Source organism: Arvicanthis niloticus, chromosome 29 (assembly GCF_011762505.2).
Source record: "Arvicanthis niloticus isolate mArvNil1 chromosome 29, mArvNil1.pat.X, whole genome shotgun sequence".
NCBI lineage: Eukaryota > Metazoa > Chordata > Mammalia > Rodentia > Muridae > Arvicanthis > Arvicanthis niloticus.
The window spans coordinates 24941673-24955987 of record NC_133437.1 but is presented as its reverse complement, the minus strand read 5'-3'; the positions used below and the strand labels follow the sequence as shown (position 1 = coordinate 24955987).

General features: G+C 52.1%; 1 protein-coding gene across 7 annotated transcripts; it reads right to left on the bottom strand.

Moving 5' to 3' along the window:
- Positions 1-1564: 1564 nt before the first annotated feature.
- On the bottom strand, positions 1565-12968 carry Meis3 (Meis homeobox 3). Of its 7 annotated transcripts, none has more exons than XM_076927320.1 (14): positions 12771-12968; positions 12389-12560; positions 10554-10735; positions 10259-10418; positions 10115-10165; positions 9321-9371; positions 9018-9167; positions 6124-6235; positions 5813-5961; positions 4383-4459; positions 4146-4204; positions 3283-3366; positions 2688-2757; positions 1565-2090 (listed from the first exon to the last, which is right to left on the bottom strand). In XM_076927320.1, exons 2-13 carry the CDS (start codon positions 12398-12400, stop codon positions 2708-2710), a joined length of 1137 nt encoding a protein of 378 aa, XP_076783435.1. In that variant the 5' UTR covers positions 12401-12560; positions 12771-12968; the 3' UTR covers positions 1565-2090; positions 2688-2707. The 7 variants fall into 7 exon arrangements, with proteins under 7 accessions (XP_076783435.1, XP_076783436.1, XP_076783433.1 ...); XM_076927321.1 differs by having other exon boundaries at positions 9018-9116; XM_076927318.1 differs by having other exon boundaries at positions 9018-9371.
- Positions 12969-14315: the final 1347 nt, after the last annotated feature.

Genomic DNA, 14315 nt, shown 5'->3' with positions numbered 1-14315 from the left:
GATTCTAGGCAGGGGCTCTACCACTGAGCCACACCCCCAGCCCCTCACTGAGGGATTCTAGGCAGGGCCTCTACCACTGAGCCACGCCCCCAGCCCCTCACTGAGGGATTCTAGGCAGGGCCTCTACCACTGAGCCACGCCCCCAGCCCCTCACTGAGGGATTCTAGGCAGGGGCTCTACCACTGAGCCACGCCCCCAACCCCTCACTGGGGGATTCTAGGCAGGGCCTCTACCACTGAGCCACACCCCCAGCCCCTCACTGAGGGATTCTAGGCAGGGGCTCTACCACTGAGCCACACCCCCAGCCCCTCACTGAGGGATTCTAGGCAGGGGCTCTACCACTGAGCCACACCCCCAGCCCCTCACTGAGGGATTCTAGGCAGGGGCTCTACCACTGAGCCACACCCCCAGCCCCTCACTGAGGGATTCTAGACAGGGGCTCTACCACTGAGCCACACCCCCAGCCCCTCACTGAGGGATTCTAGGCAGGGCCTCTACCACTGAGCCACACCCCCAGCCCCTCACTCGGGAATTCTGGACACCAACTCTTGTGTCGATCCACATCCCTGGACCCTTCCTCATCATTAAGTAGTTGGGCATAGCTGCTGTGGACAGGATGCTGTCACTCCGTGACACACTGCGAGTCATCTGCAACATCATCTGATATCATACAGAGCATTCACAAGCTCTGTGCACCCACTGTGCCATTTTCTGTTAGTAGCTTGAATGTATGTAGGTTGGTGTCCACAGGACATCTGGAACAGACCATCCCTGAAGCTGGATGGAGCCGGTCAGTCTCCATAAGCAGGCACTCAGACCCAAGCTCCATGAAAGCAAGCAACTTTGTGGTGTCTTGGGGCAAGCATCAGGCTGGCCTTTGTGTTTGTTGGCTTCAGTGCTGGGTTTCTACCTGCCATGTCAATCACTGTCACAGCTACCCTGGGTATGAGCGGCCACTGGAACTGGCCATGCACACAGAAACCCAACCTCTTTTTAAGGTTTGTATGCTGCTTTTTGGAGAATATCTTTTGGTATTTACTTCCTAAGAAGAGCTCACATCTGCGCTGTGGTATGCATGAGAAAGTTAGGGAATAGCTTATGAGAGCTGACTTTTTCCTTCCACCATGTGGGTCCTGAGAATTGAACTTATGTTCTTTAGGCTTGGCGGTGATGGCTTTAACCCACTGAGTCATCTCAACAGCTCTGGTTTTTATGTTGTGTTCTTTGTAGGAATTCAGTTTGTGTGTGTGTGTGTGTGTGTGTGTGTGTGTGTAGGTTGGAAGGCAACTTGGAAGAGTCTGTTTCCTCCTCCCTCCATGTGATTCTTGGGGGTCAAACTCAAGTCATCAGTTTTGGCTACAAGCACCTTTACTTACTGACCAGTTTGCTGGTCCCCATAACCACTTTTAAAGTCCATCTGTGCCTAGTATAAGATGCCAAGTACAAGCAGGATGACCTCAATAATAGTATCCATTTTGAGCCACAGACTTTGGGAGCAGCTTGTTATGCAGCAATAGCTAACTGATACACATGGTATTTCAGAGCAGGAATCAGGAGAAAGATGGCCAGTGACTGTTAGCATTTATGGTTTTTCAGTTTCAAATTACCAAAGACTTGAAATCTTAGAAGACAAATGAGGATTGTGATTTGCATTTTTAAGACTTTATCATTAAAAAAGGAAAAGTAGAAGAATGTCAGAGAAGGGAGGAGGGGGAGGCAGAGAGCAGGAAGATGGAGGGTTCTCCCAAACGTTGGATCCAGGTGACCCTTCTTCCTTAACCATCCTTGCCCAACCCCAGTCTCTTCTCTGTCCTGGATTGGGGCCCCAGCCACCATCTTCTTCAGACCTTGGCCCAGTTCTCAGCTCAGGTCCTGGGCAAAGGGGAGGGCAGAAGAAGGGTGCAGGACCTAGAGGCTTTGTCTTTGCCCTTGAGAGATCCTCAAGTGCGCTCTTGGTCCTCAAGCCTCTGGGGGCCCCAGGGAGGTAGGCGTTGAGTGGGGTGGGAGCTTTGGAGGTGAAGTCCTGAAGCCCAAGGACCAGCGGGGACCAATTAGGAGCAAGGCTGGTGGTCACAATCAGAGGATGGGACCTGTGGGAAGGAAGGTAGAGGTTAGAAGGTACTGTGTTGGTCCCTACGATGGATGAGTGACTAGATGGGTTAGGTAGAGGCTGAGTGAGCAGATAGATGAGTGGATGGAATGATGGATGGAGGGATGGATGGTTGGACAGGTGAGTGAATAGGTGGATAATGGATGAGTGGGTGTGTGGCTGGCTGGCTGTGTAGACAGGTGAAATGGGTGAATGATGGATGAGTGAGTGAATGGATGAATAGATAGATGGATGAATGAATGGATAGAGAGGTGGGTGAATGATCAATGAGTGGATAGATGGATGGATGGGTAGACAGATGGGTGAATGGGTAGATGATAGTTGGGTGGGTGAATGGGTAGACAGGTAAATGGGTGGATGAATGGATGGGTAGATGGATACACGGGTGAATGAGTGGATGGATAGATGTATAGATACGTAGATGGGTGGGTAGATAGAGGGATAGATGAAGCATCTTTCCATCACCCTTAAAAAAATTCCTCATTTCAGGAACCCATATTAACACTGCTCTAGTTGGGCTCACTGCTGGAGTTTAATGAAGTTTTAGACTGCCAATCCCTAGACTTCAAATACTTGCCTTCCTTTTGACCCCAGCCTCTATAGGTAATGCCACTCTCCTTCCAAGTTCAGGTTCATCCCCATTGATCCTGAAACGTAAAAGAGAAGGTTGGTGAGCCTTCCTGCCCATGGATAACCTAACACCCCTCATTCCTTCTATTACCCGGGGTTCTTCACCAGGATCAAACAAGTCAAGTGTTTTAAGAAGGTTCTAAACCAAGCGGTGGTGGCTCATCCTTTAATTCCCATACTTGGGAGGCAGAGGCAGGCAGATATCTTTGAGTTTGAGGACAGCCTGCTCTACAGAGTGAGTTCTAGGACAGCCAGGGCTACACAGAGAAGTTCCTCGAAAAAGAAGGAGGAGGAAGAAAAGGAGGAGGAGGAAGAGGAGGAGGGTAAGGAGGAGGAAGAGGAAGTTCTGGCTTTTTAAGAAAAACTAGTCTCTAATTTGGTTGAGCCTGGAAGAACTGGAGCAAGCCAGTGATATCATCTTCTGCTCCCTGTGTGGAGGTGAGCCATGAATCATTTATGAACTGAGACTAGAAGGTGTGTGGTTAGAGGTGGAGCCTGGTATAGGAAGTGGGGAAGTGGCTCAGCAGAGACAGGGAACATACCTGGTGTCCTGACTGTCACTTGTGGCTGAGTCTCTGTGTAGCCTGCCACGGGCTGGCCCTCAGGGTTGAAAGATGCACCCTGACCTAGGAAAGGGGATGGGGTGTATTTTGAGCCCCAGGTAACCACAAAGGTGTTAGTGTGCAGGCAGAATGTCAGAAGCCCTGTGGAGGGAGCTAAGACTGAGGCTGAGACCCAGAAGCATCTTAGAATGGGTTTGGGTACAGGTGGAGGCCTGGGAACCCCTTAGGGAGAGTTGAAGTAAGATAGATTCCCCAGGAATCATAAGAATAGGGTTGGGGCCAGATGAGTGACACACACCTTTAACCCCAGCACTTGAAAGGCAGAGGCAGGCAGATCTCCGTGCATTCAAGAGAAGCCTGGTCTACAGAGTGAGTTCTAGGCTAGCTAGAGCTACATAGTGAGATCCACTGCTAAGAATAAAATTAAAAATTGTCAATACTTAATTTAGAAAAAAAGATGATATTTAGGGTGTAGACAGAGCCCGGGGAAGCCCATGGAAGGGAGTTGGGGTTCAGATGGAGCCACAGAAGCTCCAAGAAGAGATCAAGGGTACAAGATGAGCCTCAGGAAGCCTCAAAAGATATGATGTAGGGCTGGAGAGATGGCTCAGTGGTTAAGAGCACTGAATGCTCGTCCAGAGGTCCTGAGTTCAATTCCCAGCAACCACATGGTGGCTCACAACCATCTGTAATGGGATCTTGGTGCCTTCTTCTGGCCTACAGGCATATATATAACACTGTACATAATAAATAATAAATCTCTTTTAAAAATGTGGTGTAGACTCAGGCACAGAAGGCCTGGTCCTACCTGAGACTGGAGGAACTTTCTGTCCCTTTTATACCTGTGCGATTAGACTGGTCAATCATGGGCTGCACTATTCTTCTCCGAGCATTAATAAACCTGGGAAGTGATGGGAACAAAACAAAACAAAACAAAACAAAACAGTGTGAGGAAGTATTCAAGGGGTCAGAGAGCCGCAAGGAGTGACAGCAGAAGGAATCCAGATCTGGGCTGCCAAGACCAAGGAGTGGGAGATGGTGTTTCAGCACCGCGGACAGCACCCAGCCCAGTAACTCACCAGTTGTTCACCTGCAGGATGGTGAGCCCCGTGTCCTGGGCCAGCTGTTTCTTTTGCTCTTCTGAGGGGTACGGGTGCTGCAGCCACCAACAAGAGTCATTCTGCCTGCCCCGCTGGTGTCTGCTCCCTTAGGTCTAGCCTGGTATAACTGGTCCCCAAGGCAGGAGGAAGGTGGGAGAGCCACTCTCCCTCCCTGGCCAAAGGGGCCGAGTCCAACAAAGCCTTGGGCAATTTACTTCCCACCCCCATGTCTTACAGCAACAAGAGGGAAATCGGGCAAGAGGGGACTCTCATGAAGGGGAGGCAAGCAGCTCCACCCACTAGTCCTCCTCAAGGAGCCCCACAGGGTCCTTTTACACCTCCTCCTCTTCCACTGTCCACTGCTTAGCTGTACCTCCTACACTTAGGTTTCTTCCTGTAGCAATGACTGGTCTCAAACTTGCTATTTAGTTGAGGACAGCATTGCCTCTTGGGTACTGGGGTTGCAGTTGCAGGGGTTTATGTAGCACTGGGTGGAATCTAAGACTTCCTCACCTTAGGCCAGCAATCCACCAAACTACAGCTCAAGCGCTCAAGCCTCTCTCTCTCTCTCTCTCTCTCTCTCTCTCTCTCTCTCTCTCTCTCTCTCTCTCTCTCTCTCTCTCTCCTCCCCCCCTGTGTGTGTGTGTGTGTGTGCACATGCATACACACGCACGCAGGTGTGCAGATGTGTGTGTGCATGCGTGTGTGCAGATGCATAAGCTTGCATGTGGAGGTCACAGGACAACTTGTGGGAGTCAGTCCTCTCCTTCCACCAAACGGATCCAAGGACCAAACAGGCTTTGCAGTAAATATCTTTACCTGTAGAGCCATCTCAGAAGCCCTAGTCTTGTGTGTGTGTGTGTGTTGTGTGTGTGTGTGTGTGTGTGTGTGTGTGTGTGTGTGTGTGCAACAGAGAGGCTTCCCTTGTAGCCCAGATTGTCTTCAAACTGAGAATCCTTCTGCCCTAGCTTCCCGAGTGCTTGGATTGCAAGCATGGGCTGTCATTTCCAGTTCTAGGTTTCCATTTTTCTCTGTCCCTTTCCCTCTATTCTTAGTCTATCTGCTTTTAGCCTCTCAGTGTCTGCCTTTTAGTCTTTCTCCACAAGGCAATGTGGTACAAGAGTTAAGGCTAGATGGCCTGCATTTGACCTGTACCTGACTGGGTGACCTGAAGTAAGACCCTTAGCCTCTCCGGGCCTTGTCTTCACAATGCATTTAGTAATAGAACATCCTCCACAGGGTATCTTGGGACGGGTGGCAGGTGGATGATTGGTGGGTGGTTGGTAGATGAATGGGGCAGGAGCTACTGAGAGGACCCATCTCTGGGTGGCTCTTGGTTGGGGCTTGGCCTCTGGGACAGTGACCTCCCTCTGTCTGTGTCCATTTTCGCCCAATTTGAAGACTCTCACCGAGAGATGCTGGAACAACCAGGCCCTCATGATGTTGGTGGCCACTTTGGGGAAGATCCCCCTCTTCTTGTTCCGTCTGCGCTCCAGGTCCAGGTCCTCATCCTCTCCTGCAGAGCTGGGAGAGGCTACGCTTGTGTCCAGCCCATCTCCTGGGGGGTGGAGGGAGACATGCCCAATTGGTGCTGGTAAGCAACAGAAGACTGCAACACCCTCACCCAAGACACCAGACTGCGGCTGGAGTCTCCTTGGAAGTCTAGCCTTAGTCCTTAGAGCAACACCCGTGTTTCCTCTGTCCCTCCTAAGTTTCTCACCTTGGTCACTTGAGTTGTCCCCACTCTGGGAGGCCAGGCCTCCACTGGATGGACCCGGGGTCCCCAAACGTACAGACCCACTGTCCTCGTGGTCTCTGATCCATGTAGTATTCTAGGAAACAAGAATGGGACATCGGGGGAAAGCTTAGGGAACTCAGGCTCTGTGGGTAAAACTTGTTCCTGCTCTTCTGGCTTTGTGATCATAGGTGAGTGACTTTGCCTCTGTGTGCCATTTTCAACTGGAAAACGGACTGTGTGATGAGCTCACTTATGTGCAGATGTATAGTCTATAGGACAGCCTCAGGACCAGAGATAACCTCAGACTTCACACCTCACTCTGAAAGCCAGGGGTGGTGATGTCCATTAATCTTAATGTTCAGAAGGCTGAGGTAGGATTGCCATGAGTGCCAAGGAATTCTGGATCACAGGGTAGGACCTGTCTTCAAATGAGCAATGAACTACACAAAAAAGCAAACAAAACCTTTCTCATTTTGATCTGGGCTACTGGGGCAGTGGGTTTCCTCTCAACCCCAGCAGGAGCCCGGGCTCATCTCAGCACCAAACCCATTAACTTGCCCTGGCAAACCACATGAATATCAACTAAGTGGGGAAAATACAGGCTATAAATAGCTTCTCATTAGTTCAGGTTGGATTTTTTTTTTTTTTTTGCCAACGAATTTACATCAAACTTATGAAAAAATTGTTTCCACATATGTTGTCTTTTATTCAGTGCTGGGAACAGATCCTAAGGTAGCCTTCATGCTAGGCAGGGGCTCTACCACTGAGCTACTCCCCAGCCCCTCACTGGGGGAGGATTCTAGGCAGGTGCTCTACCACTGAGCCACGCCCCCAGCCCCTCACTTGGGGGATTCTAGGCAGGGGCTCTACCGCTGAGCCATGCCCCCAGCCCCTCACTGGGGGATTCTAGGCAGAGGCTCTACCACTGAGCCACGCCCCCAGCCCCTCACTGGGGGATTCTAGGCAGAGGCTCTACCAATGAGCCACACCCCCAGCCCCTCACTGGGGGATTCTAGGCAGGGGCTCTACCACTGAGCCACACCCCAGCCCCTCACTGAGGATTCTAGGCAGGGGCTCTACCAATGAGCCACGCCCCCAGCCCCTCACTGGGGGATTCTAGGCAGGGGCTCTACCACTGAGCCACACCCCCAGCCCCTCACTGGGGGATTCTAGGCAGGGGCTCTACCACTGAGCCACACCCCAGCCCCCCCCCCCCCCCCCCCCCGCACTGGGGGATTCTAGGCAGGGGCTCTACCTCTGAGCCACGCCCCAGCCTCTCACTGGTGGATGCTATGTGTGCTTTACCACTGAGCCACACCTTCAGTTTTCAGAATTTCATACAAGAGGATTCAGATTCTATTTTTGTTTGTAGGCTTTTTTTTTTTTTTTTTTTATTGAGATGAGGGTCAGTCTGTAGCCCAGTCTGGTTAGAAAGCATACTGTGTAGTTCAAGATGGCCTCAAGCTCACAATGACCCTCCTGACTTAGCCTTCAGAATTCTGAAATTCCAGGCCTATACCACCATGCCAGACTTTCCCTGAGACGTTTATGTATTGTATAATGGAACATGACCTAGCTGAGTGTGAGTACTGTTCCCCTAGACTACCCAGATGGCAGCATTGCCCACAGAGAGTCTGTGTGTAACTCTGTGGGTACATCTGTGTGAGTGTGACCTTAAGGTAACCGTCCTTTGAGGATAGTCAAGAGTGTGTGAAGTCTGGACAGGGACCTGCCTGGAAAGGATATTTAATCTTTTCATGTAAAGTTCTCCTGAGACTGATGAGTTTGGGGACAAAGGGTCTGTGTGTGTGCATGTATGCGTGTGTGTGTGTGTGTGTGTGTGTGTGTGTGTGTGTGTGTGTGAGAGAGAGAGAGAGAGAGAGAGAGAGAGAGAGAGAGAGAGAGAGAGAGAGATTGCATATGCGCACATGCCAATACAGCGAGTCTAGCTAGCTGGCTTGTTCCATGTACCCCTGTCTCTGCCTTGCAAGTACTGGGATTAGAGTTAAGCTATCAGACTCACGCAGCAGGCTGAGGCTGGCACGGTGAGTACTTTTCTCACTGAACTGTCTCTCCAACCCCAACCGAGGGTTTGTGAGGCTCTCCCGTGTGATAATGTGTGGGTGTACGCCAGGAATCTTGCAGTGTGCCTATCTCTGACTCTGGGTCATGTCATTGCTGGACCTGTTGACAGCATCTGGGTGTGGCCTTCCGATGGCTTTTTCCTACCGAGATGACTCGGGATCAACACAGCTGCTATGTATGTAACTGTTGCCTACTGTTCTGAGCTGATTCCAGTATATTTATCTTTATTTGAGGCTACGTGGATGCTGGGCAGCAAGGGCTTTTGGGTCAGTTTCTGTCCAAGTCATATCTGAGGTTGTTCAGCAGTATCTAGAACTCTTTGGCTCCATCAGAGATAGCTGTGTGGCGATGTGTGTGTGCTGTGGTTATACTTAAATGGCAGTGCAGCAGTGACTGTAGGGTCTATGCTACTGTCTCATGGTTGTGGCTTGTTTGAGGATGTGCAACAGCTCTATGATCTGCACTATTGTCTCATGGCTGTGGGTTTGTCTCATACACCTTGGGTGGCTGTAGGGTCTATACTACTGTCTTGCGGTTGGGGTTTGTTTCAGGAGGTGGTACACATTATGATCTGTTGAGTATGGCTGTCTGTTCCTGACTTAAGCCGGTTGGTTGTGTATATGTGTCTATGCCAGCTGTATCTGTGGGTTGTTGTGACATGGGAATGTGAATGTTATTGTACATTTCATGGTTGACATTTCTGAGGTGCTCAGATGTAAAACATGTCTTCCTGCTGTGTTCATGCCTAGCTGTCATTGCCAGGAAGTGCCTAGTGACCTATTGATGCCTACCTGGTCTGGGAGGCTGGGGCAGGAGGCTGCGTAGTCCTCAAGGTCCTCCCTGCAACCACCATCCCGATCCTCGATCACCAGGTCTATGGGCATCTTCCCCTTGAGGCAGGTGATGTAGCGGTGACAGAAGTTGTCGCACAGGTCGTGGACCTGGGAGGGCAGCGGGGTACTGGGGGGGCCACCCGGGGGAGCCAGGGATGGGGTGGACAGGGTGAGGGAGCATTCTGCTTCCACTCCAGTGGGGAGTAGGGAGAGAGGAGTTAGAGGGAGGGGGTGGGGCAGGTGCAAGTGAGACACCCTCACCTTCTCCAGCTCCAGCAGGTGGAACCGGAGTACCTGGATGGCCTGCACCATCTGCAAACAGAGAGGAGGAAGAGAGGAGAGCAGCTAGGTGTGGAGGTACACACATGGAATCCCAGTCACTTGGAGGGGGTTAAGGCAGGAGGATTGCCCACAAGGACCAGTCAGGGTTACATAATGGGTTTCTGGATAATCGGGTAAGACACTGTTATTATTATTTTTAAAGATAGAGAAATATCCTTGAGACAGTACAGCAAAGAAAATGACAGGGACAGAATAGAGAAACCAACTGAGCCAAAGGAGAAACAGAGTTAGGCTTAGTAAGTTAGCATTAGGAATAATTTGATTGATGGCTGAGGTAGAAAGAGAAGCGACAGGGAGAGAGTCACAAGGGCACCTGAGAGGTGCTGGACAGTGCACAGCCTGCCCCCTGCTTTTGGTCCTACCTCCACCTAGTGAACTACATTTCCCAGGGAGGTTTGCCAAAGGATGAGGTCCAAAGGAGATACTGATATGCAAAGAAAGGGTGTTTCTCACTAGCTTTCTCTCTCCCTTTGCGCCCCTGCACTGTGTAGGGCAGTGACATCACTTGCCTTGGCCCCTTGGTTTATGAAGCTAGAGTGATAGCTGGGATTCAGCCTCTGACCACCTGGAGTTCTCAAACAGGCAACACTCTTGTGGTTTGTAAATGTGGGCTAGTGGTTTCCTGTCCTCACCTCTCAGCCAACCCCAGGAACACAGGTGGGGAAGGACAAGGGCTGGCTGCGGAGGGGACATGGGGAGGGCCTGGGCCTCACCAGGTTGTCCAGCTCCGGGTTGGAAGAGAACAGCGGCCTCTCGGAGCGGATCTGGGAGGGAGAAGAGAGGCCAGGCAAGGTGGTCCCGCCTCCTGCCCACCCTTCCTGCTGCCTCCCCTGGTGCTTTGTTCTGGGGCTGCCCACCTGCTTAGCAAAGGCAGCAATATCCTCATTGAAGGAGTCAGAGGAGCAGACGTCACCACCTGGGGGTGAACCCAGCCCAGCCGAGGCTCCATCACGGGGTGAGCATGTAGCCAGCTCACACTTCTCAAAGACCAGGGCCAAGAGCGGGAAGAGGGGGTGTCTGTGGGGACAGGAAAGTGAGCATTCGTGAGGGGGAATGGGGAGCACTCAAGAGACAGACACAAGGAGAGAAACAGACCCTGAGAGACACAAAGGACACTCTGGGAAGACCCTACCTCTCCCTAGACCTACTCACCCATAGATGTCATCCTTCTCTCTCTTCAAACTGTCACTGTCCAAGCCTGGAGCTTGGGGCTGGGGAGGCCTGTGTGGGCCATAGGGCCCAGGGGCTCGAGGTACTGAAGGTGCTGCCTCTGGGAAACTGGCCAGGGCTGTTGTGTGCTCTGTAATGCCGGGGTAGTGGCGCAGCTCATCATACTACAAGAGAAGGGACAAGGCCCGGGGAGGTTAGTGTCCTCAGGGCTCAGCTTCCTTATCCAAGGTCACACAACATATACTTCAGTCTTCAAGGATTCCGGCCTTCACAGTATCACAGAGCAGTCCAAGCAGGTATGAGAGTCCTGCTCAGGACCCAAAAGAAGACCGGCTCAGGTCAGGGAACATCTAGGAAGGAGTTGAATGGCTAGTAACCCAGGGAGAGATAATGGCAAAGAAATGTAGAGACAGAGATGTTGGAGGAGCAGGCCAGGGAGGGAGAATAGGGATGGAAGGGCAGGGTCTGACAGGAGGCACAACCCGAAAAATCCAAAAAATTCACCTGCATATACACAGCTTCTTCCTATTTATTTTACAAATATATGTTTTATTTATGTAGTATGGGGTTCCAGGGCCTGGTGCATCCTAGGCAGGGGCTCTACCACTGAGCCACACTCCCATCTCCTCACTGGGGGTTCTAGGTGGGTGCTCTACCACTGAGCCACACTCCCATCTCCTCACTGGGGGATTCTAGGCAGGGGCTCTCCCAGCTTTGTTTGGTTTTGAGATAGAATCTTACTTTGCAGCTCATGCTGGCCTGGAACTCAGAGCAATCCTCCTGCTTTGACCTCTGGGGTGCTGAGATTACACTACATACCTCTGAATGTCTTAATAACTTATCACATCCAACATGTAAATCCATCATACCCATATCCACACACAGTTGGGCACACGGCTGACATACACATGCATGTGATACATATATGCTATATGATATATTCTCCAGAGCATGCAGGCTTAGAGCACCACACCCCCCCAACTACAACAGACAACCCCACACAGAGATATATACACACAGATATAGATAGACAGACAGACACAGACAGACACAGAGACAGAGAGAGTGCACCTAACACCAAGTAGGAAATTGAATGAATGAGGAAATGAAAGACTTTTAGCACAGTCCAACAACAGTTAATAAATACATTTGGGGGAGGGTAACCCCATTCTACCATGCAAACAGCCCCAACCAGAAACAGGAGTATAGGAGCCAGATTTCTAGGTCCTCCTGTTAGGGAATCCCCACTGGGCATCGGGACCTTTCATCTCCAGGTAGAAGACTGTCCTTGCCAGTGGGGAGACTGGGGTTCCAAGAGGCAAAGGGCTTGGTGGTATGAGGCAGAGGGTCCTGTGTGCTCCAGCCGACCTGGGTGCACTAGGCCACCTGTGTGGCTGTCACTCTGCTTTTGCTTCTGCAGGCTAACTTCTCTAAGCATCCTGAAGTGAATTCACCTGCTCCCTGCTGCTCTTCATGAACCCAGAAGATGGGGTCTTTACCTCCTGCCAGGTCCAGCTCCAACCCTCCCTACTCTCAGGGCTCCCATCTCTCCCCTGTTCTCCCTTGTCTGGAAGCCTGGTGAGATGTCCCACCCCTAACCCCAGGGTGGGTCTCAGACAACAGAAGCCTGGGAAAGGCAGACAGGAAGAGGGTAGGGATGGGGAAGACCCAAGAGACAGTGGGAGTAGGGAAGCGGTGGAGTGGGGGGGAGAGAGCGACAGAGAGAAATAGAGGGAGGGGCAGGAGGGACTCTAACGGGCAAAAGGGGACATTTAGAGGCAGAAAGGGGCTCGGGGCGGGATAGCACGGCCACCTACCCTCCGGGCCATGAGCCGGCGCCGCGCGTCCTGGGCTCGGAGGTCACGGCCTGGGGCTCATCGCGGCAGGAGGTCCCCGAGGTCCCCGCCGGCTGCGGGGGTCTCCAAGTGGCCAAGACCCGCAGATCGCGGCCGAGGGTGGCGGCGGCTCCTCCACTCACACGGGCCCGGCCTGTGTCACATCCGGAAGTTCACGCGGAGACGCTTAACCCGCTGTCTGCCGGAGCGGGGCCTCCTCCCGAGCGGCCCCTCTCCTGTCTTGTCCCTCCCCTCTCCTCTGAGTCCCCTCCTCCCTCTCTTTCCCTGCCTCCTCTTCTCCCCCCTGTGCTGTCCCCTCCCTCCCCCTCTCCTCTTCTTGGACTCCAGGTCTGCCTCCACCCACCTTGGCCTTTGTATGACAGATTCGTGGGGTCTTGCGTCTGGAGCTTCCCGCGGTCCCCACCCTCCCTCTTGGTCCTCTGCTCTCTCCCTGCCTGACCGCCAGGGGTCTGCAGTAGCTTTTTACCCCTCCTCTCTGGTCCTTCTTCTGTCTCTGTCTCTCCTGTCTAACTATGAGACAGGACTAGAGCAAACCAGGCGCAGCAAAGAACCAAACTTATATTTTAGTTTTTCTTCTTGCTCTGATTCTGTCTCTTGTCTCCCCTGGGGGACGAGGGTGCTGTCGGCCCGAGGCTGCAGTGTGTGTGTGTGTGTGTGTGTGTGTGTGTGTGTGTGTGTGTGTGTCCCCAGAGGTGGCAAAGTATTGGGCTGCTGGAGCATCCCTCAGGGATATGTGCGCCTCTGTCCTTCTCAACCCTGTTTTTCAGGAAGGCCCATAGCCTGAATGGAGTCCCAGGGAAACAGCTTGAGACCTTCAAGCTTTGGGGGGTAAATCATGGGCCTAGCCACTGAGGAGCTGCAGACAAAAGCTGCCAGCCAAGCCCCAAGACAAGCTTTGGAGTGGCGTTCCAGTGGCAAAAAGTAATTGTTCCAGGGGAGTGTGGCACTCAGGGAGGCTGAGGCAGGAGGATCATGAGTTGGATGCAAGCCTGCTTATGTGGTAAGATTCTGTTTCCAAAAACCAGAGGGAAAGAGGAGAATGTAGGTTGGGAGAGAAAGAAAGGGAAGAAAGGGAAACTGAGAAAGAGACAGAGAGGGGAACAGAATCTGAGAGAGAGAGAGAGAGAGAGAGAGAGAGAGAGAGAGAGAGAGAGAGAGAGAGAGCTGAGAGCCTGCTCACTTGCTCACTGTTGGTGGTGTGAGCCCCGCTGAGCTAGCTGGAGGTACATTTTACGACTCCCATAAACAGCGCCTGGCACTCCTTCATCTTCTCTGCTGGAAATAAAGAAAGCCAGGGCAGGGGTGACAGGTGGGGAGGGCATGAAGCATGATGTAGTGCACGGGGAGGGGGGGTGTCTGGAGGGAGGACTAGCAGGGACAGGACCCTGGTTCTTCTCAGTTTCTGAAGGGTCTCCTCTTACTGTTCCCGAGTCTGCCCTTTTCTCTCCTGACTCTGTTCTGTCACCTGGGACACTCATAGATCCTGATGGAGTCCAGACCTTTCTCCAACATGCCTTTCACTCTCTGCAACAAGCCAGGGCTGTAGATTTCAGGGGACCTTCCCTGAGTGTGGGCTTATCACACTGAATGGGGTCCCCTTTCAGGTTTCCCCACTTTGGCCCTTTAAGGCTGGGGGGCTTGGGGTTGGCCACACATACCTGTCCCCAACACAGGTACTGTGAGATAGAAAATTAATTTAAATAACTTTCAATTAAATGTGTAAAGAACCCCTGTCTGCTCTTCCCTCCCTGACTACCCTCAGAGGAGATTTGTGGAGGGGGAATCAGCAGTCTGGGACCACAGCCTTGATCTGTGTCTTGGGGGAGTCACCTTTGTCCTCGTGGGACTGGATTTTTGGGTAGGGGGAATGACAGGGTCTCATGTGACC